The sequence below is a fragment of the Schistocerca cancellata genome, chromosome 7 (assembly GCF_023864275.1).
Source record: "Schistocerca cancellata isolate TAMUIC-IGC-003103 chromosome 7, iqSchCanc2.1, whole genome shotgun sequence".
Taxonomy (NCBI): Eukaryota; Metazoa; Arthropoda; class Insecta; order Orthoptera; family Acrididae; genus Schistocerca; species Schistocerca cancellata.
Window position 1 is genome coordinate 611,329,005 of NC_064632.1, and position 23,416 is coordinate 611,352,420.

The 23,416-nt window shown below is 38.8% G+C and overlaps 1 protein-coding gene across 1 annotated transcript in view; it reads right to left on the reverse strand.

The window, feature by feature from the left end:
- Nucleotides 1–1,460: 1,460 nt before the first annotated feature.
- LOC126092292 (uncharacterized) overlaps nucleotides 1,461–23,416 on the reverse strand; it is a 230,263-nt gene continuing 208,307 nt past the window's right edge. The window contains exons 8-9 of the mRNA XM_049907811.1: nucleotides 10,588–13,165; nucleotides 1,461–2,658 (exon numbers count right to left, since the gene is read on the reverse strand). Coding sequence (XP_049763768.1) covers nucleotides 1,653–2,658; nucleotides 10,588–13,165 — 3,584 coding nt within the window. The 3' untranslated portion in view covers nucleotides 1,461–1,652. The remainder of the gene's footprint in view (nucleotides 2,659–10,587; nucleotides 13,166–23,416) is intronic.

Consider the following 23,416-nt stretch of genomic DNA (forward strand, 5'->3'; position numbering starts at 1 on the left):
TAATAATGTGGCATTCTAGCAAAGACATTGTCATATTACGTTCTTTGAACAACAAATTGTGAGAGTTTCTGGTTTTTATCTCATATTCTGCAACTCCTGTTTTCGAAGTGTTTTCTCAGATTTTGCTAAAATAATGGTGATTCATTTTATGTCAATGTACACATCTACCATCATAAGAGGTGGCATTTCAGGACAGAATTGTAATATTAAAAAATCAATCACATTGTGAACTGTCAAAAATAAAGTGCAGACGAGTGGAAAGGAGCATATTGATATGTTAAACAACTATTACCCAGGCAGTTTTTAATTGCATATATTTGTATAGGTTTCTTTACCAGCCAAAAACACTATCATCCATTTAGTATGTAGCACTTCAAACAACTGTCTACCACTTGTACAGAAAGATATTACTATGATGGTACTGGATATTACCAAAATCTCCCCCCCCCCCCCCCACCCTTGTTCGATGACAGTACATCTGCAAAAGCCTATAATGCTCTTTACATTTAACAACACTGCCAAAAATTAATTTTACCTCTACTGAGTATCTAATTTCTTCTTCTTGTTTCCAACAATGTGCAAAACTGATGTTAAAAGGGAACAGACAGTCATTTTTCCTTGCTCCGTTTTTGAGTGGAACAGGAAAGGAAATGCTAGCAGTGATTTAAGGTACCCTGTGTCATGTTGAGGAATAGATATGCAGATGGAGTAGGAATGCTGGATTCCAGGGACACCTTGAAGCATTATTTTTATTTGTTAAAGCACATTTAAAAAACCATGAGCTTCATTTAAAATATTTAATAGCCAAACCATTATTTGAGTGTACAACGCAGCACCAGTGGCAGATATTGTGTGTCTCTGTATCAATGACAAATGCTTTGTGATGTTCAACCCACCGTTAGTCTCACAGTACACAGATTGCCGTGTATGTTGCTGCTGTTAAATGCTGTACACTCAAACGCTGGTATGGCTATAAAAACCTTTTAAATGCAGCCCATACTGTTTTACAAGGTGTCCTTTAAGACATATTTAAAAGCTATATAACACCAAGCACAAAAGACTTTTACTTTTATAGTTTCTGGCACAATCACATGAGCATTTCACAATGCCATTATCAGTTTTGACTACGCATTGGTCATCTTTCATCAGTCAATAGATAAAAAGAGAACACAAAGACACATTATAAAACCTACCAAATTTTTATCTACATCATGAAAAAGAATCATTTTTATCATTACATAATTACTTGGCGGACTGTATACATTATATAGTTTATTGGTACCCTCTTCTTACGTACTGAGAGTCTGAAAATGATCAACGGGTGGTCGAAATTGGTAATCCCATTGTGAAATGTTAATGTAATTGTGTCAAAAATATAAGAATGAAAGACCTTAAGTCAGTTACTTAGCTCTCTAAAACAGTATGTCATTTTTTCCAAAGCTTTACAGTGCCAGGTATAATTAATAGTTAACATAACAGTTTTTTATTTGTCAAATAAAAACGAAATTTTAATACAAGAACAGACATAACAATAAATTTAGTTTATACATATACACAAGTATATCAATACACAGTAAAACTTCATCTATTAAACAAAACAAATTTTTAACCTTTAGGCTGACTAGTGGAACAGGCAGCAATAAATGTTACTGTCATGATGAGCTGTTAGAACCACTTACAGAAAGTTTTAATTTTGTAGTTAAAGAAATATTCGGAACTTTTATACTTAAACATTCATCAACACATGATTCGTCCCTTGCAGTAGAAATTTCTGTTTCTCTGGTTTTAGAAATATTTGATTTTATAGAATTTTCAGGGTTAGCTGACTTCTGCTTTGGAACATCTTTTAAACTTAAGGTTGCACGTACAAAATGCTCTTTTTTGTACTGCAGTAAGTCTTTGATCACATCTGACTTACTAGTTTCACATTTCAGAGCCTGATGTTCCTCCCTGGATGTTTTTGCATCTTTTAGAGAATTCTTTTTGCGTGATGCAGAAAAATCATGTGAGTTCTCTGAGCTGGAAGAACTGTAGGTCATTGCTTGTCGAGTTTTTTGTAGCATGCTGTTTGCCCATCCTATTCCCAGTTTCTCAAACACATTGTGCAAATCTGTTTGGTGAACACTAGTACTACGGGCAAATGGACATTCTTCTTCAATATTTAGGTTTCCAGACTTTGAAGATGTTTGGAACGACGTGTGTTCTGGAGTATCTGTGACATTGTGTGAGCTATTTAAAATTTCTTTTGAAGTTTTTGCACCTAAATTTTCTCTCTCGCTATCCTCATTGGACAAGGCTGCTTCAGCCACTGAACCTTCATGTTCTGCAAGCTTCTTTTCATATTCATCTTTCAACCAGTGGTAAGGGCTTGTCAACAATTTTCGCTCTAAGAGTTCAGCCATTATATCTCTTACAACATCTCCACCACAATCTGATAAACTCTTATCTTCAGCAGATGAAGGTCCTTCCTCAACAGAACTATTGTTTTTCTCTTTAGTTGCAGATACTTCAGGGATAGAACTTTGCGTATTACTATCAATAATTTTATCTTCCATAATATTTGTGACTAATTCAGTGGCACTAGCTGCCTGTGCCTGAGGTACTTGCGGAGAATTCACTTCTATTATTGTTGACAGTTCATGGGGAGTACAGATATCTCTGAAACAGAACAGTATAAGGTTATTGCAACAAAATACCATAGATTTCTTGACTATCAAACTGTTACATAACCTGATGTAGTAATCTGTTTAAAGAATACGTAAAAAGTAAGTACTGATAATATTTTTGGTGGAATCGGAGCATTAAACTAGAGACTGGACATTATTTTTAACACTGTCTCTAACTGTCAGCCCCACTCCAACTATTCCTGCAACTGATGAAGTGACACTAATTTTCTGTCTAATATTATCTTCATGGTGAATAATAACAATCAAACAGTTGCAAAATAAAGATTTATTGAAATCCTTGACCACGGTTTCGGTATATCTAAATTTACCTTCATCAGAAGCAAAATACACCTGAACAGGAAGACACCTTCATAAGCAAAAAACTTTTCAACATAACTGACATAGAAGAAAAAAAAAAAACACTTATAGCTTTAAGTAACCATGAAAATTACCAAAGTATTACAAGTACAAAAACTTTTAGTCACTTACTAAAATCACATCCTGCAGTGGAGATGCATAAAACAATCGTGCCAAAGGCGTCATCAGTAGTTAAAATTAAAATATCACCTCCATCTGTACAGCGTAATTATAAAGAGATGGTTGATGTGAACACGACATATTATCAGTACTTAGCCTGTGAACTAGCCTGAAGAGGGTGTGGATGCACTAGGGCAGACAATTTCACTGAGAGAGGGCACTTATGGTAACTACAAGACACTCGCGCACATTAAAACACTGGGATACATACAATTTTAAAGGTTGTGCTAATTTAAACCCTCCGTCTTAATAAATAAAATATATGAGAACCATTCAAAACACCCATATACAATAGAAAATATGAACACCAGTTTGCCTGTGTCCTAGTGTCAAACAGGTGAAACTTACACTAAGGAACATATCCCACAGAGAGGGCACTAGTCTTATGCATGAGAATCCTGCGCAAATTAAGGGCTAGAATACATACTAGCAAAAATGAACAAAATGTTGTAAATCAAAACAATCTATCGTCATAAACAAAAAACATAACAAAATCATTTAAACCACGCATTCACATTGAAAACCGCGAACAACAATCATCAAAAATAGTAAAATCTCAACGAGACAGGAAAGGAGCATCTCACCATGATCAACAGACAAGAAAACTAGCTTCTAGTCAGCCCGACTATATAACATTAGAGCAAGAAGGGGTTTGAAATTATACAAAAAATTTTTGTTTCCAAGCTGCATCCATCTTTATGTTTGAAAATTTCTAATTCCTTGAACAGGTCCAGTTTGTAACCCTTACTCACTTCATGAAGGAGCCCTATGTCATCCAGTTTACATGGCGTATGTTGTAAGAGCAATAGATGTTCAGAAAATGTGGAATTGTCACGTTTTGCTTATTTTTACCTAGCATGTGTTCTTTATGTCTGACTTTAATGGGTCTACCTGTCTGTCCAACGTAATAGTTGGGGACAGTCATTACAAGTACTTCCGTAAACTGTCGATATTTATTGCTAAGTTCTTCCTGTTCCCCAATAGTATGAATCACTCTTTGTTTTAAGTTATTGTTTACGGAAAAGGCAACTCTGTAACAGAATTGCTTCTGTAGAAGTCTCCTTATCTTGTACGATATGTTCCACAAAAATGGAATAGAAATAAAGTTATTACCCTCACTGTTTATCGCCCTGTTATCTCCCGAGGTTGAAAATTTTACAGCTTTTTTTCCCTAACAATTTGGTCAATTAACATAGGGTCATAACCATTGTTAATAGCTATGGATTTTACTAAACAGGATTGTTTAGAAAGAGAAATATCTTTAGTAAAATCTGTAGCTATTGACAATGGTTACGACCCTATGTTAATTGACCAAATTGTTAGGTCTGGCTGACTAGAAGCTAGTTTTCTTGTCTGTTGATCATGGTGAGATGCTCCTTTCCTGTCTCATTGGGATTTTACTATTTTTGATGATTGTTGTTCGCGGTTTTCGATGTGTATGCGTGGTTTTTGCACGATTGTTTTATGCATCTCCACTGCAGGATGTGATTTTAGTAAGTGACAAAGTTTTTGTGCTTGTAATGCTTTGGTAATTTTCATGGTTACTTAAAGCTATAAGTGTTTTTTCTTCTATGTCAGTTATGTTGCTAAGGTTTTTGCTAATGAAGGTGTCATCCTGTTCAGGTCTATTTTCTTCTGATGAAGGTATAGTTAGATGTATCGAAACCTCGGTCAACAGGGATTTCAATAAATCTTTATTCTGCAACTGTTTGGCTGTTATCATTTGCCGTGAAGATTTTCAACAGTTGCTGCTTCAGCCATGTTTAAAATTTTTCTAATATTATCAATAGAAAAGTCCTTCCTTCATATGTATACTTTCAAACTGAATTTTTCACTCTGCAGCAGAGTGTGCAAGATGGACTCAAAACAGGCACCTTCGGCTTTCAGGGGCAAGTGCTCCATCTACTGAGCTATCCAAGAACTGCTCACGACTTCCCCAGTACCTCGTCTCCTACCTTCCAAACTTCACAAAAGTTCTCCTGACTACATGCCCACCACTGTCTCTGGCCAGCCTCAGCAACTAGAGACAATGTTCACTGTGTGTGAGCTGTGTCAGCACGTGTGTGTGTGTGTGTGTGTGTGTGTGTATTGTCTCTTTCGAAAGAAGGCCTTCTGGCTGAAAGCTTATGTCTTTAGCAGTCTTTTTGTTGTGCCTTTCTGTGACTCAATATCTCTGCTATATGGTGAGTAGCAATCTACCCTTTCCATAATGCTGTCGTTATTTCTTCATGGATTTTCTACTGTTCAAAATTACTATAAAAAGTAAACAATTAAAAATATAAAAAAGGTACAAGCTAAGAAGAACAATAAAATAACAATATACACAACATCTTGTTACGAAAATAACATGTCAAGTCATTATCCAGTACTCACAGTGGTTACTTAAAATCATTTGCCACACCTGCTCATGCACCATATTTCAAAACTGGAAGAATTATGTTTACAGAGGGTGCATGAGCATGCTTGGTTTCAAGTGCAAGCAGTACAGTGTAAAAAAAAAAAAAAAGTTTAAAATGTTGTAACATCACTATTGTGAAATTAGAATTAAGAGTATAACAGGAAACTTAGGCAAATGGGGAATACACATCTAATAAAATGAAACAAACTTATTATTTTATTACAGTAATTAGGAAGCATATAAAATTGGAAAAGCAAAGTAGCCAATTATAAGTAAAAGCTTCATTGAAAAGCCACAGAGTTTTGCCAGCAACAAACCACAGAATGAAGAAGTAGAGTTAAATGGCAAATGTTTTACGTTTCCAATAGGGATCACAATCTGTTAGTGGGCTTTCCATTTCCTTCTTGTTCCTTTCAGTTAGAATTGTGAACCGCAGTGAGTAGATGGGATGGGGGGAGGGGGGGGGGGGAATGGCTTTGTCATGTCCTGTGTGACTGAGAAATGTACATGGGAGTGGGAACTGCTGCAACAAATATTGTGAACCATGGAAATCATATAACAACGAACAACTATCTTCTTACGGGGCACTACATCACACGAACGGGGGAAATCAACTACCATAAAATATTTAAAATTTTAGTATTGGCTAAATGCAATTTGTTCATTTAAAATCCAGCCCAGACAAAATTGTTTGTTTACTACCAGAAATTTCCAGTTCCTTTAACAATTTAAGAAGTTTTCTGAAGATTGCAAACACTAATGGCCAAATTAAACATTTGTCATTTAACAGTACTTTTCCACTTTATGCCCATCGCAGGTAAACTTTGGCGTCTGAAACAATGATATTTTTACTTTTACTTGGTTCCTTTGCTTTTCTAATTTTATATGCTCTCTAATTTTTGTCATCGTCATCTCCAGATCAGAGACTCAATTGATGCAGCTCTCCATGATAATCTATCCTGTTCTAGCCTTAGTCTCCCTCTACAAAAATTACCACCAAAACTTGCCTTCATTACCAAAGTGACACCACCTTGATGCCTCATGGTATGTCCTATCAACCAATCCCTCCATCCACTCAAATTGAGCCATAAATTTCTCTTTTGCCCCATTTTGATTCGATACCTCCTCATTAGCTATTGAATTTACCCATCAAATCTTCAAGATAGTTCCATAGCACCACATTTCAAAAGCTTCTTTTCCCTTTTTGTGTGAACTGTTTTATTGCCCACATTGACCACCCACACAAATACCTTCAGAAATGATATCCTAATACTTAAATTTATATTTTATGTTAACAAATTGTTATTTTTCATAAGTGCTTTAGCTTCTTAAGTTCAGCCATCATCAGTTACTTTGCTGCCAAAATAACAAAACTCACCTACTACTTTTAGTCTCTTATTTCCTAGTCTAATTCCCTCAATAATACTTGATGTAATGTGACTACATCCCAGTACCATCATTTCACTTTTGTTGATGTTCACCTTAGAATCTCTTTTCAAGAGATTATTCACTCTATCCAACTGCTCTTCCAAGTCCTTCAACTTTTCTTTCAGAATTACAATGTCATCTATGAAGTCAAAGCTTTTATTTCTTCTCCCTGAACTTTAATTCCCTTTCCAAATTTTTCTTTGGTTTCCTTTACTACTTGCACAATGTACTGATTGAACAACATTGGCTATAAAACTGTCTCACTCCATTCTGTTTCCCTTTCTTGTCCTTCACTTCCCATAACTACAGTCTGGTTTATTAGGCCATGGGGAATTACCTGACCCATAATTGTCATTACAGATGTGCAAGTCTGTGAATGTCTCTATATGTCCATTACTTTAATTTTGTTTTTCTTAAGTTGTAATATCAAGACTTGTCCAATATCTAATCTACAAATCGAATGGTATGGTCTGTAATCTGATCAATCGACATGTGGGGATGTAGGCGACTGCCAGTGAACAACACTTTCTTCACCACCAAAACATTGATACTCCTAAAGCAGTCGGTATATTTATGGTGCATACGAACATTGAGCGTTGAACATGCCAAGTTTCTGATGTCACAGCATGGAATAGTACTTTGTGGAGTCTTTCTGGATGTGTATAGTGATTTCTAGCACGTCAGATAGACCTGCCATTAATTGTATTATTCATTGTAATAAAATGATGAGAAATGTCGTATTTGGGGTAAAAGAATTATTCTAACTTGCATATTTTGAGAGTATGCCATTTGAAGGCAACAACAGTATGTTGAGGATCCATTAAAAATACATTGTTCTTGGTAAAATTTGTTATAATTAAATTTCAGTTAGAAATATAGCTACAATCAAAGCTTTTGGGACATGGTAACAAACTAGATATGTTCGTTCAACATTTGTGGACACTTTAGCACAATGAATAGTGTCTCAGGTTCTTAAAGATGCGGTGAGGTGTTAGTAATTTGCGCCCTGCTACGTCCAATAATAATAATAATAATAATAATAATAATAATAATAATAATTATTATTATTTTAATGTTGTGTTGCAGCAGATGCTTGTCTCTCCATCCGTCATCCACAAGTTATGGATACACTACAAGGAGACAAGGTCAGTGCACAAGATGAGTCAGACAAGGTTGCCGACACATTAGAAGCCCACCTGGAGACCGATATCTGGCCATCCCTGCCTTCCAGTAGTTACAGCAGGAGCACTGCAAGATGATCCCAGAAGGGCCACTTGAGCCACTGTGTCTGATCAGATTGTAAGGCACAGATTATGAGAAATAACCCTATGACCCACGTCTTGTTTGGATACTGTCATTACTGGCGAAATATGTTTCTCACAGACAAGTCCAGATTTCTCTGGTGCAAGACAATGGCTGTGATCGCAGCGTGCTGAATGTTGTCCAGGAAATCAAAAGATTCAGGTCAGGCTCCTTGATGGTGTGGAGAGGCATCAGCGTTGACACCCGTACAGATCGTCGTTGTCCACGATCACCTTACCACTAGGCATTACATCGAACAGATGGTGCTGGACCACAAGGGGGCTGCTGCACACCGTGATGGCCCTGAATTTGTTCTTATGCAAGATAATGCCTAGGCCCAAATGGTAGGCATGACCAATGATATCTTGTGAAGCCTGGACACTGAAGTAATAGAATGGCCAATGGTGAGTCCTGATCTAAACTCATTAGTGGGATGTACTTGACAGATGTGTTCATGGATGTCCTTTTCTACCACAGATTCTCCATCAACTCTCAAGAGTTCTCAAAGAGGAAGGAAATGGATACCAAAGGGTGGCTTCCATAGACTCATACAGAACAAGCCACGTAGGTGCCAGGCAGCAGTAAACACTCATGGGGGACATACATGTTACTGAACCACTCAAAGTCCAGTGAAAAGCACCAAGGATGACAGCATGAATGATTGTTTGCACTTTGTTTTTGACACCTGTCAGGCATTTCAGATGTTGTTATATGAATTACTGAGAATGCAATAATGTTTTACTCTGCACTTAATTTGCGAAAAATGAAAGTATGATTTGCCACACAGACAGTCTTCAATTATTTCTCAATAGAGTATGGCAGATGTCCAAGGTCGTACTCCTCTAATTCCTATCATCTCAATGACTCATTAATTCATAGTTTAATGAAACACATACAAAATATAAATATTATCTTACACCATTTTAAAAATGAAAGTATTCAAATAAATGTTTTTTTTTTCATTCTAAAGTTTAGTTTGGCACTAATTTGGGTGATTGTGGGAAGAGGGGAGGTACTTACCTAATATCTGATTGCATTTGGGGGTAATGGTCTCAGAAAGGTTGGGAATGATTTGATTAGGCTATGTGAAGTTAACAATTCTTCTTTGGAATCTTGCTTTGATAGAAATACATAAGAATATGGAGATCTGCAGTGCAAGGGAATATCCCAAACATAGTTATGCCAATACTGTCATAGAATGCATCTTCATACAATGCATCTTTCAGGATAACAAAGAAGCCATAAAAAGTATGATACGACAGCAGTTTTAACCAGTTTAGTTAACAAGTTAATCCTGTTTTTCAAAAAAGGAAGAAAGAAAATTGTCATTTAGTGTTTTTTTGGAATGGAAATGGGAGCTTCTTTTGAAGTCTTTTAATCATGCATGCAAAATTCTTAACTTATTGGACATTCATTGCAACAATGTTTTATGGTATCGTTAGCAGTAGGCTCTTGGTAAGAATATACAGTATTTAAATCCCAAAATGGAGTAGTCTTCCCCTTCTCTCAGGAAAGAAGTGAGATAGAAGCATTCCGTTCAGTATCTCACTGAATTTGGCAAGACGGAACACAACTGAATGAAAATTTGTGTCATTCCTGCACACACTCCTCTGCCTGCTGACAAAGTGTCTGTTGCTCCACCAGATCTCTAATCACTACATAAAATAATGATCTAAAACTGGAACTGCAAATACATTATAGTGATGAGTAGTCTGTTTACCCTCATCAAGTGTAGCAGCACATGTATTTTCACATGTAAAAAGATAAAAAGGAAAGCATTCAAACCATCTCTTTGTATCAGCTCTTAAATTTCTGGATGTTGGTTGAGTCACATCTTTCACTGTTAATCATTCATAGGAAATCCAGTGGGGGCAGTCAGTCACCATTAGTCATACACCAGTTGAGAACCCCAGACGTCACTAGAGGATTATGATCTGGACAAGGCAGATGTCATTACCTGAAGCACACATCAGAATGGGCTAGTTCTGCAAACTGTGGCTGTGGTGCGCCTTACATTAAATCCGCTGTATTGTAACTGACTGTGTGTTCAAAGAAATGATAATAGACTTCCACCACATGATCAAATGGATCAGAGTACTTGACCTGGAGATGTAAGATTACACAAACTTGTGCATATTTGTCCACAAATGCTGTATATACATATGCGATTTCATCATAGGATAAATAAATAAATAAATAAATAAATAAATAAATAGTATAACAGAGATAATGAACGGAAACAAGAATTTAACATACCTTATGAATTTCTGGTTGAGAGACACTGGTGGTTTCCCTCTAAAATTGTGAATTGCACCATTACATTCCTCATGTGATGTCGGAACAATAACACTGGCCAGTGGTGCTATTTGTGGTTGCACATATTCAGGTTGGTAGAGGGAAATTACAGGGTGCTTAACATCTGGAACAATGCTCATTTTCAGGGGAGGACTTGAATACGCAGTTTCATCACACACTTCTCTATCACTACCACTACTGGACATCTCCATGATATGTTGCTTCTCAAGTCGAAGGCGTTCCAGTTTTTTGGACAAGTCAGAAACTCTTTGAGAGTATTCCTCTGCCAGGTCACTTAAATCCATTTTTGGTGATGGAATGTCAGTAGCTATTGTACTTTCAGCAACATTTTGCATACCCGTATTACTGACAGCCTTTTCCAGTCCCATAACATTTGACTGCAAAGGAAGGGACGAGACTGTGCCATTCATTTCATTGATTGCACTAATAATCCTCTTGTTCATGGCTACTATTAAATCACTGTGGTTTACTTCATTGACAGCACCAGCACCACTTGGGGTCACTTTTTCACATTGTAATGCTGGTGCACCTTCTTCAAAATTTTTATTTTCTTGTAATTGAACTGAGTTAGAATCTCTATTCTCCTGACTATGAACATCAGGTAGCTGTGTGGCAGTAGGAGCAGTGAACTGCACATCATTGCAATTACTGGAGTTAGCACGATGTGACATTTTAACATCTGTATCACAAATGTCAATAGTTTGTTCGGTACCTTGTTTTATATCTAATGCCCTTTGCTGTAAAATTTCTAACTTATCTGCATGTCTACCAGACAATAGTGATACCCAAGCTCTACGGCAGTTTGAGTTCTCAAATTCATTATTGTTTAATGGTTGATTTGTTGAACAGTTAACTATTTCTTCAGGTTGTATTGAGGTACTGCTAATGGAAACACTCAAATTTTCAATGCTCTCTCTACTCATTGTTAACAATCTACGGATGTAGCAACTCAGCTGTGGATTTACGCTTATCTGCGTATCTACAACAGTGATATCACTTTTCTGTGTATTCACTTCAAATGAGCTTATGGCATCCACTGCAGACTCAATTTCTTTTGCTCTAGCCGTAGACATTTTTTCTGGTGGACTAAAATAAGATGTACTTGCAGATGTCGCATTCATTGTTTCATCTAATTCTTTGGAAACCATGTCTCGCTTCTCCTCATTATCATCTGAATCAGAAGTACCATCGCTTTCATCATGTAATTTATTTCCTTGCACCATATCATCTCCATAGGTTTTTTCAACATTCAATTTGTTTCCCGTAAGCCTTGAGGATTTACGTGATATAAGTCCTTTGGGATCAAGCTGCTCCTGTCCCGAGTTGAGCTGAGGGCATGTACCAATGCAGCTAAGATTTTCTCGTGTTTCACAAGACTCGTTTTTCCAAGGCTGTGTCTGCAGTTCTTTTGTGAAAACACCTCTGTAAGGCACCTTCTCCCAACAATGTTGTTTACAATGTTTCCTTTTCTCAGTTTCCCTATTCATTTGTTCACTGTCGACAGTATCGTACAGTTTATTTCCAATTAATTCTTGTGATGTATCACAAACCTTAACAACAATCTTTACATCACCATAGGAACTGTGGGAATCAGTACTGGTAGCACTTATCTCTGGCTCTGCGTAACACCTCTCTCTACTATCTAACACACTGTAGTCACTGACCAGACTTGATGAGGAGCCAAAAGCAGTTAACTTAACTTTATCAAAGTTATCTTTCATTTTTTTACCTTCAGTTCCTTTACTCCTTAGCAATTTCAGCCTTTTTGTCTCGCTAGCCTTCCTCAAAACTTGTTCACTATGTGCACTTTTCTGTTGTTCTTTACAGTCTCCTTCGTCGTTTGACTCATAATGTTTGGATGGGCCACATTTTTGAGATTTCTTCTCCAAACTATTTTTTAGTGGCTCTCGCTTACGTTCAGCTCGGGAGACATCTGTGGTCACTAAAGTGTCTGAACATTCAGAAAAAATTATTTTGTTCATGAGACAGTTATTACCAGCAGTCTGCCTTGTACTCTTATTTCTCAATACATCTATTTCATGTTTAGAATTGAGAATTTTCGATTCAGTATTTGTTGATGTTCCTCTATTAGATGAGACATCACTCGACGAACTGCTACTTGTTGTTTGCAAGGAAAAAGAAGCACTTACAGGAACTGCCTCACTTGTGGTAGCTACACTTTCCTGATGAGTATGTCCTATCCCAGATGGCTTTGAATCTAATGGGCAAGTTTTTTCTAGATGGATGTTAGCTCCATCTGTAAGGTCCTCAGCGTGAGAAGCCTGGGACTGACATGCTTTCTCTGATTCCTTAGAAGGTAAGGATCCACCGAATGGTTGCTGTTCACTTGGCTCTGAAACAGCTGTACTGTGCATAACCTGAGATGACGCGAATACCTTCCCAGATACAGGTACCCGCACTGCTGTTTGTGGCGGTACACAGTGTCCGACATTCAGCTTCACGTCAGATTCCACAGCTATGTTCTTCCCCTTGTTACACACGGCGTCTGATATTTTTTCTGAAAATAAAATTAATGAAACATATTGTAGTAGTAATAGTAATGGTGTTTCTGGCACTGACCATGATTACCGTGTGTAATACCACCACTAAAAACAATGAAATGCAGCATATTTTGACACTAACTTTTACATCCATTATTATTATTATTATTATTATTTTCACTAATACCTACATAGTGTGTAATTATAGTTCAGCTCAATAATATTATACCATATTTACCCAAATATAAGATGAGGTTTTTTCGCAAATTTGTCATTTGAAAAATATGGGGTAGTCTTACATTTGCATATTAAATTAATGCTGCTGAGCTCAACGTTTTTACATTGTTTAATGGATGACTACAGGGGTCAGCTTACATTTACAGGTGAAGCTTTGGCCACTGAGTTTTTGAAAAAAATTATTTTGAAGAATTCCGAGGGGTAGAGTTCACCAAACAACATTTCATTCCAATAGCCTTGAGGTTTCCTGATACGTTGAAGCACTCGGTACAGTACTGACAACACCAGAACAATCACTTAACATTTGACTTGTGGCACTACTGTGACGGATAGTCGAGAAACTGTGAACTAGCGGCTGTGATAATCTGATGCTTTGCTTCAAAATAGACAATTTTGTGAAACACAGGAGAAAATAAAATTAAAGTCTATCATCTCACAAACTTTTGTTGTATCTGAACAAGTTTACATTAAAAGTTCTATGTGTACTGAAATCATATACAACCATAGACAAAAAATTGTTAATCGTCTGCTGGATGCCGCAGAGGCTAAGTCCGAGTCGTTCACTTAAGGTGGTCATTAAAGTTGATTATCGAACAGAATTCTAAGTCTGGTGGTAAGCCATCTGGAAACATTGTAGAATGTGGAAGAGTCTGGAGGAAGTGTTGTCCTTTCTTCGAGAGGCTATAAGGCTCTAACTGTTTGGGGTCTATTGTTAAACGTCACGCAAGTAAGCAATGGAGTCACGAGATCAAATCCACTACATTCCATTTTCTTTTTATTCTCATTTAATCGCCTTTTGGTTGTCTGTAAAAGTAGTCAGTCTGATGGAGCTAAAAAATAATTCCCTTCACTTTGGCTACCTACCACACACTACTTGCCAACTTCGTCAGGTGTCATGCAACCAGGTGAAGATGGTGCTATGATCACATTTACCAATTATCATTTCGTGATTTGAAGTTCTTATCTTTAGTTACTTATTGGATTTTGCGTGCTTGAAACTTATTAATGCTGTTCAAGAGTTGTAAAATAGCGTCACAAGTGGAAAAAAGTCTAAGATTTGCAACATGTTGTATGCTCTGGGTTTAACAGAAGTGTGAAGGCAGCAAGGCAGATTGGAACATTTGTACTGTGTGTGTGTGTGTGTGTGTGTGTGTGTGTGTGTGTGTGTGTGTGTGTGTGTGTTGAGTGAGTGCTTTTGAGCAGAACATGTCAGCAAAGGACTTAACTGTTTCAAGAAAAGTCATCCATTCTGTCACGACTCACTTTCTACAATCAAGAAGTCTTGACAACTGACATATGTGATGAACTGCAACCATTTAACAATAGAACTCCACTTGCTTTTAATAGACAAGGTTCAGAAATCAGGTGTAGGAGTAAAACAAGCTCTAAATGCTTGCAACAAAAACCAATGGGGTGACTATTACTGCAGTTTAGCTTGAATGTCACAATTTCGCTCACTGAGAAAGAGCTACTGTGAACAATGCAGTGAAGGGTTGTTCTGATCACAATTGACAGCAAACCCAACACCAACAAAGATAGTACAGGTATACATGCCGACATCACAAGCTAAAGATGAAGAGACAGGGAAATTAAGTGACCATATTGACAAGGTAATACAGTTGGTAAAAGAACATGAGAATCTAATAGTCATATCGGATTAGAACCCAGTTGTAGGGGAAGGAGTACAAGAAAAGGTTACATGAGAATATGGGCTTGGGACAAGGAATGAGAGAACCAAAAGATTAACTGAATTCTGTAATAAATTTCAGATAGCGGCAGTGAATGCTCTGTTCAAGAAGCATAAGAGGAGGAGGTGTACTTGGAAAAGGCTGGGTGATATGGGAAGGTTTCAGTTAGATTACCTAATGGTCAGGGAAAAATTTTGAAATCAGACTGGATTCTAAGGCTTAGCTTACTCATGAGCAGATATGGACACAGATCAAAATTTAGTCTTAATGAAGAGTAGGTTGAAGTTTAAGAGATTATTCAGGAAGAATCAATATGTGAAGGAGTGAGATACAGAAGTACTAAGGAATGATGAGACGAGTTTGAAGTTCTCTAGGGCCTGTAGATACAATGAGGAATAGTACTGTACGCAGTCCAGTTGAAGAGGAATTGATGTCTCTAAAAAGGGCAATCAGAGAAGTTGGAAAGAAAAACAAAGGTACAAAGAAGGTAATTGCGAAGAAACCTCAAGTAACAGAAAAAATACATAAGTTGATCATTGAAAGAATAAAGTGCAAAAATGTTCAGGGAATGTCAGGAATACAGAAATACAAATCACTGGAAAATGAAGTAAATAGGAAGTGCAGGGAAGCTAAGATAAAATGGCTGCATGAAAAATGTGAAGAAATAAAAAAAGAAATGGTTGTCGGCAAGACTGACTCAGCATATAGGAAAGCCAAAATGACCTTTGGTGAAATAAAAGGCAAGGGTGGTAACATTAAGAGCACAATGGGAATTCCACTATTAAATGCAGAGGAGAGAGAGGATAGGAGGAAAGATTACATTGAAGGCCTCTAAGAGGGAGAAGATTTGTCTGATGTGACAGAAGAAGAAACAAGACTGGATTTAGAAGAGATAGGGGATCCAGTATTACAATCAGAATTTAAGTGAGCTTTGGAGGACTTAAGATCAAATAAGGCAGAAGGGATGGATGACATTCAATCAGAATTTCTAGAACCATTAGGGAAAGTGGAAACAAAATGATTAGTCATCGTGGTGTGTAGAATATATGAGTTTGGCGACATACCATCTGACTTTCAGAAAAATATCATCCACACAATTCCAAAGACTGCAAAAGCTGACAAGTGAGAGAATTATTGCACAATCAGCTTAACAGTTCATGCATCCAGTTTGCTGACAAAAATAATATACAGAAGAATGGAAAAGAAAACTGATGATGTGTCAGATGATGATCAGTTTGGCCTCATGAAGGTAAAGGCTTCAGAGAGGCAATTCTGACAGTGTGATTGATAATGGAAACAAGAAAAACAAAACAAAGACATGTTCACAAGATTTGTCGACCTGGAAAAAGCATTCAACAATGTAATATGGTGCAAGACGTGCAAAGTCCTGAGAAAAATAAGGGAAAGCTACAAGGAGAGATGCGTACTATACTACATGTACGAGAGCAAAGAGGGAATCATAAGAGTGGATGACCAAGAATGAAGTGCTTGGGTTTGATGGAAATAAAAGAGAGATTTAGGAGTGGAATTAAAATTGAAGGTGAAAAGATATCAATGATACAATTCGCTGATGACAGCTGTCCTGCACGAAAGTGAAGAGGAATTAAATGATATGCTGAATGGAATGAACAATCTAGTGAGTACAGAATATGGATTGAGAGTAAATCGAAGAAAGACTAAAGTAATGAGAACAGCGAGAAACTTATCATCAGGATTGTTGGTCATGAAGTAGATGACTAGGCAGCAAAATAATCAATGACGGATGGAGCAAAGAGAATATCAAAAGCAGACTAGCACTACAAAAAGAGCGTTCCTGGACATGAGAAGACTACTAGTATCTAATATAGGCCTTAATTAGAGGAAGAAATTTCTGAGAATGTACGTTTGGAGCACAGTATTGTATGATAGTGAATTATGTACTGTGGGAAAACTGGATCAGAAGAAAATCAAAGCATTGGAGATGTGGAGCTACAGACAAATGTTGGAAATTAGGTGGATTGATAAGGTAAGGAATGAGGAGGTTCTGCGCAGAATCGTGGAGGAAAGGAATATGTGGAAAACATTGACAAGGAGAAGGGACAGGATGATAGGATATGTGTTAAGGAATTAGGGAATGACTTCCATGCTGCTAGAGGGAGCTGTAGAGAGCAAACACTGTAGACGAAGGCAGAGACTGGAATACATCCAGCAAAAATTATGGATGTGGGTTGCAAGTGCCGCTCTGAGATGAAGAGATTTGCACAAGAGAGGAATTCAGGGCAGGTTGATCGGGAAGAAGACTGATGACTCGAGAAAGAGAATTCCTATGCAGTATTGTTACTGGTGTCATAAATAGACATTTTATCTTAACTTCTTCACAGGAAACTGATGACTGAGCCATAAGGAAATACATCTCCGAGAGCAAAGAGCAATGTGAACACACTATTTTGCAGCTGCTGGCTCAATAAGGATGTTATGCACTACGAACACTCCCCAGCGTCATGTCTATTGCAGTTGCTATTTGTTGCCAACAGCTAAGAACTGTAATACAGCTCACCATTGTAACCTTACAGTGGAAGTCTATTTTAATAAAACAGAAAGTACTGTAACATTTGCATGCCTATAATAGCATGAATGAATAAGATATTATTCATTCTGGAGTTTGAAACAATCTTTGTTTATTTGCTCTTCTATGTCAAACTGAAACAATATGCAAATTTGATATTTCATAGTTATCACTTATTTACTGATTTTGGATCTGACTGACTGCAGCTCTGTCATGAAATAGCTAAAAAAATCTGGCCTTCAGTCAGACTGGAACTGTGACCCGTAGCAGCCCTCACTTCAGAACCAAACACATTACCTCTGTTCCACTTAAGTGCTGCTGTCACTTTGCCTTCCTCATTGTTCCAGTGGCGGGTGGAACTAATAAACTGCAATGTAAAAGGCGAGATTAGTTGCAGTTTCTATATGGAATGACCTCCCTGGACTCAAAAGCATGAAGTCCCACCTTTAAAGAAAGCATCTCGGGTTGTTCAATCAAACTGACAAGGAAATATCAAGTTAATTTGTCAGCAGATTCATACGCCACACAGGAATTAACTCAGCAGTTACACTATTGCTAAACATATTCTACATTGTTGTCAAGTTTCAGTTATACAGTAGGAAAAATTCGTTTCGATAGGCGATCCGAAGCCTGGCATGGAAGTGAGCACCTCTTGAATGAGGGCCTGAATACCAAAAGTATATGCCAGTGGATTTTATTTGCATTTACAAACTACAGTGTAGTTACTAATAATACTCAGATGCTCCAACTGCAGATTAAGCATCGAACCTCAGTAACTGTAATTATCTCTGTTTTTCTGTGGTAAGCAAATTGAAAACTGAAATCCTTATTCACCAAAAGAGATCCACATGTCTGGACCATCTCAAGTGGTTATAATGCATACATTAGGAGAAAGTAACATGTCTTTTGATCTTCAAAAAAAAACTTTTGAATAATTCTGTTACTGGCATCAACCCCAAAACAGAAGAACGCAAATGAAAGGACATTTCAGCTTCCATTGCAAAACATGAACATCCAAGGAGAAGTTTCTTAAGCTATGAATAACGTTACATTCCAGATCAAGAATTAGCCCCAAAGTGGGCTCAAAAAACTGTGTAAAAATTGACACCAGCATACATGTAGAGTGTTAGTTCGCACCCACTAATTCTACCTCATCCAGTCCCATCTGCCATCCCTCTTCTTCACACTTATCCATCCTCAGACCTGCTACTCACAGTAATATATATAATATATAATATTTATGATATAAATAAAATAGAAAGAAACATTCCACATGGGAAAAATATATTAAAAACAAATATTCCATGACTTACCAAATGGGAAAGCGCTGGTAGATAGGCACAATAAAAAAACACACACACACAAAATTTCAAGCTTTCGCAACCAACGGTTGCTTTGTCAGGAAAGAGGGAAGGAGAGGGAAAGATGAAAGGATGTGGGTTTTAAGGGAGAGGGTAAGGAGTCATTCCAATCCCGGGAGTGGAAAGAGTTACCTTAGGGGGAAAAAAGGACAGGTATACACTCGCGCGCGCGCACACACACACACACACATCCATCCACACATATACAGACACAAGCAGACATATTTAAAGGCAAATAAATATGTGTGTGTGTGTGTGTGTGTGTGTGTGTGTGTGTGTGTGTGTGTGCGCGCGCGCTTGCGCGAGTGTATACCTGTCCTTTTTTCCCCCAAAGGTAACTCTTTCCACTCCCGGGATTGGAATGACTCCTTACCCTCTTCCTTAAAACCCACATCCTTTCATCTTTCCCTCTCCTTCCCTCTTTCCTGACGAAGCAACCGTTGGTTGTGAAAGCTTGAAATTTTGTGTGTGTGTTTTTTTTATTGTGCCTATCTACCAGCGCTTTCCCGTTTAGTAAGTCATATATAATCTTTACTTCGATCCTTGTGATTTCAAGCCAATTTTAATGAGTTTCACCTTTCGCTATCATTAACTCCCTCAGATTTCATCTCGTTTCCCCCTTTTGCATACATTTCATCCTTTTCATGAATTTTCACATGTATTTGGGTGTATCTTTGCGAAATTTTTTGAAAGTAAACTTCATTATTTAAGTAATTTTTTGCATTTTTTCCACCATGGATCCTTGCTCCTCTCATCTGTGTCAATACAGAAAAGTTTTCTTATCCCTAGCCAGAACCCAGTCCCACATAATATTAACACTTTGCTGCTTGGCTCATGGAATCCCCCCAAGCTACCTTACCATCAAAATACCCATTTCCAGCTGCCAATCTTCCTTACACAATGACCTCTACCTGTTCACATTCCACCAATCCTTAGCCCTCACCAACATAGTCCTGCAAACCATGTCAACCAAGCCCAAACCTCCTTGCAGTACCTTCTCCCCATCCGCAAAATTCTTCTACTATGCAATTCCAAATTCCTCGGACCCATAACGCACAACGAAACTCTTGCCCTGCAGGAACTTTAGCAACATGCACAATGCCACCTTACAAAGCTCTCCACCCTGCTCACTTCCTACTCCCAGTTCTGAGTACCACTGTCCACCACATCTAAAACAACCACCAAACCTCCCACATGTCCCCTCATATCTGACACACCCAGCCTCGCAGACCTACTACTCTTACCCCACCCTCCAGAACTCCCTCCCATCACCACAAAGAATCCAGAACCTAAACAGACCCGTAACACAGTAATGAACCATTCCTATGGAAGTCTTAGCCCCACAGAAACATCAGTCCTTCGTAAAGGCCTCATCTTTCGTCTCACTTCCAAATTCAATCATGCAGGACTTGTTATAGATCACCTCTCCTTCTCCCACTCCCTACAGTGGAAACACTTTTTCACCACCAACCCTACCAGTCAGACTCATCCAAAGACCAATATTGAACCCTGCCTAACTCAGTTCACTCCTCCATCCAACCATGATCCATCCCTGCTGCCCCCGAATCACCCCGTTAACTTTCCAGAATTTCTTAACCTTGAACCTTGCCTCACCATCATTCTCCAAATCCCTCAATATGCTAACTAACCTTACATATGCAGAAAAAACTGCAGTCCATCATCTAGAAACTGATACCAACCTTATAATCCTACCTACTCACAAAGGCTCCACCACTGTTATTTTGAATCACAAGGATTACCTGGCGGAAGGCCTCAGTCAGCTATCAGATACTTCCTCCCACAAACCTTGCCAGTGACCCGTTCCAGAAATCCAGAAAGATCTCCGGTCGCTCCTCAAATCCTTATGCCCATCCTAGAGCCTGTCCCGGAATCCATCTCTACTCACCCCTACCACTCCCCACAGTCCTACCTTCTACATGCTTCCTAAAGCCCATAAACCTAACCATGCAGGATGCCACATTGTGTTCGGTTACTGAGAGAATCTCTAGTCTTGCAGACCAACACCTTCAACCTATTACCAGGGATCTACCCTCCTATATAAAAGATACCAACCATTTCCTCCACTAACTTTCCACAGTTCCTGTCCCTTTACCAAATGGTGCCCTGCTTGGCATTACTGATGCCACCTCCCCTTACACTAACATTTCCAATGCCCAGGTCCTTACTACTATTGAATATTTCTTTTTCCAACATCCAATGGAAGGCATTATCTACAAACAAATCCGGTGTACGACTATGGGCACCATCCTATGCCAACCTTTTCATGGAACATCTAGAGAAATCCTTCCTAAACATCCAGAATCTTAAACCCCTAACCTGGTTCAGATTCATTAATGACAATTGTGCGATCTCTATCGAGGGTGAGGACACCCTATCCACATTCCTCCAGAATCTCAACAACTTCTCCCCCTTTTGCTTCACATGGTCCTACTCAACCCAACTAACAACATTCCTAGATGTTGACCTCCACCTCAATAATGGCTACATCAGTACCTCTGCCCATAACAAACCTACTAGCCACCAGCAATACCTCCACTTCGACAGCTGCAACCCCTTCCATACCAAAAAGTCCCTTCCGTACAGCCTAGCCAGCCATGGTCATCGCAACTGCAGTGATGAGCGGTCCCTCTCAAAATATACTCATGGTCTCACTGAAGCCTTCACACTCACCATAATTATCCTGGCAACCTTGTACAAAAACAAATCTCCCATGCCTTATCTTTCCAGTCTCCCACCACCTACCAAAACCCCACTGTCTGACCATAGAGGAGTGTTTGCCTCGTGACTGAGTATGACTCAAGACTGGAGAAACTGAATTACATTCTCCGCCAGGGTTTCGACTACCTCTCGTCATGCCCTGAAATGAGAAATGTCCTGCCCACTCTCCTTCCCACCCCTCCCACAGTGGTATTCCGCCGTCCACCAAACCTACACAATATATTCATCCATCCTTATGCAACCCCTACTCCCAACCCTTTATCTCATGGCTCATACTCCTGTAATAGAACTAGTTTGAAGACTTGTCCCATATGTCCTCCCACCACCACCTACTCCAGTCGTGTCACAAACATCACCTATCCGATCAAAGCCAGGACTACCTATGAAACTAGTCAGGTGATCTACAAGCTAACCTGCAACTACTGTGCAGCATTCTATATGGGCATGACAACCGACAAGCTGTCTGTCTGCATGAATGGCCACCGACAAACTGTTGCCAAAAACAAGTGGACCACCCTGTTGCTGATCATGCTGCCAAACATGACATCCTTCATTTCAATGACTGCTTCACAGCCTGTGCTTCATGGATCCTTCCCACCAACACCAGCTTCACTGGCATGCACAAGTGGGAATTTCCCTCGAATACATACTATGTTCTCGTAACCCTCCTGGCCTCAACCTTCGTTAGTCACTGTCCTCACCCATCCAGCCCCTTCGCTGTTCCCATTCTAGGACTACACAGTCATCATTCCACCATCACACCCAGTCTTTTTACTTCTCTCCTTTTCCACTACTTCCCCCCATCTCTCCCCTGCCCTCCATCTAGCCTGCAATACTGCACTGTCCGCCACCCCCACTGAACTATCCCTCTCCCACCCCGCCCCAGCCTCCTCCTTACCCCCACCCACTCTCCACTCCCATCATGCACTGGTGCTGCTGCTGGCATTGTGGTTTCAGTTGCCTGAGACTGCAGTTTGTGTGTGTGTGTGTGTGTGCTTTTGACAAAGGCCTTACTGACTGAAAGCTTTATATGTGAAAGTCTTTCTTGTGTATCTGCGACTCAGTACTTCCCTATATGATGAGTGGCAACTTTCTTCTATAATATTGTTATATTCCATCCTAGATTTTTCACTGTTTGAATATCAAATTCTGTCTAGTCAAGAGTCATATATAAGAAATGGTGACTTTCTCCCTACAGTACCATTGCTACAAGTTATAGTGGAGGGACTTCTTCACATGGCAGCAATTGCAGTTCCAGTGAAAGGTGTAAACACAGGTATATGATGATCGTGCAGTAGCATAAAAATACAGCATTGAGCAAGTAGATATGTGGTCACAAATGGGTGTTTTATATACAGGTGTGGTATTCAACTGTACCTTAAAAAGTATGTACTGCCTTCATCAGGAAAACGTGGATACATACCTGCAACATATGTTAGATGCTTGGAATTAGAGACTACTGCGCATGAACTGGGATCTGTATAAATCCAGCCGCCTTCTCTAATAAGGATGGAGGACACAATAACGCCAGTAAAGAGCATGTCAATTTCAACCATCACTAACTACGAGTGGGGGGGTGGGGGGGTGGGGGGTGGGGGAAGTTTCAACTTGGCAGGTCTGACCATTTCCTTGTTAGTGCAGAGACATCAGACTCTTTCAGAATTTCAGAATGAATCTCTTGTACAGACAGCCGCAAGG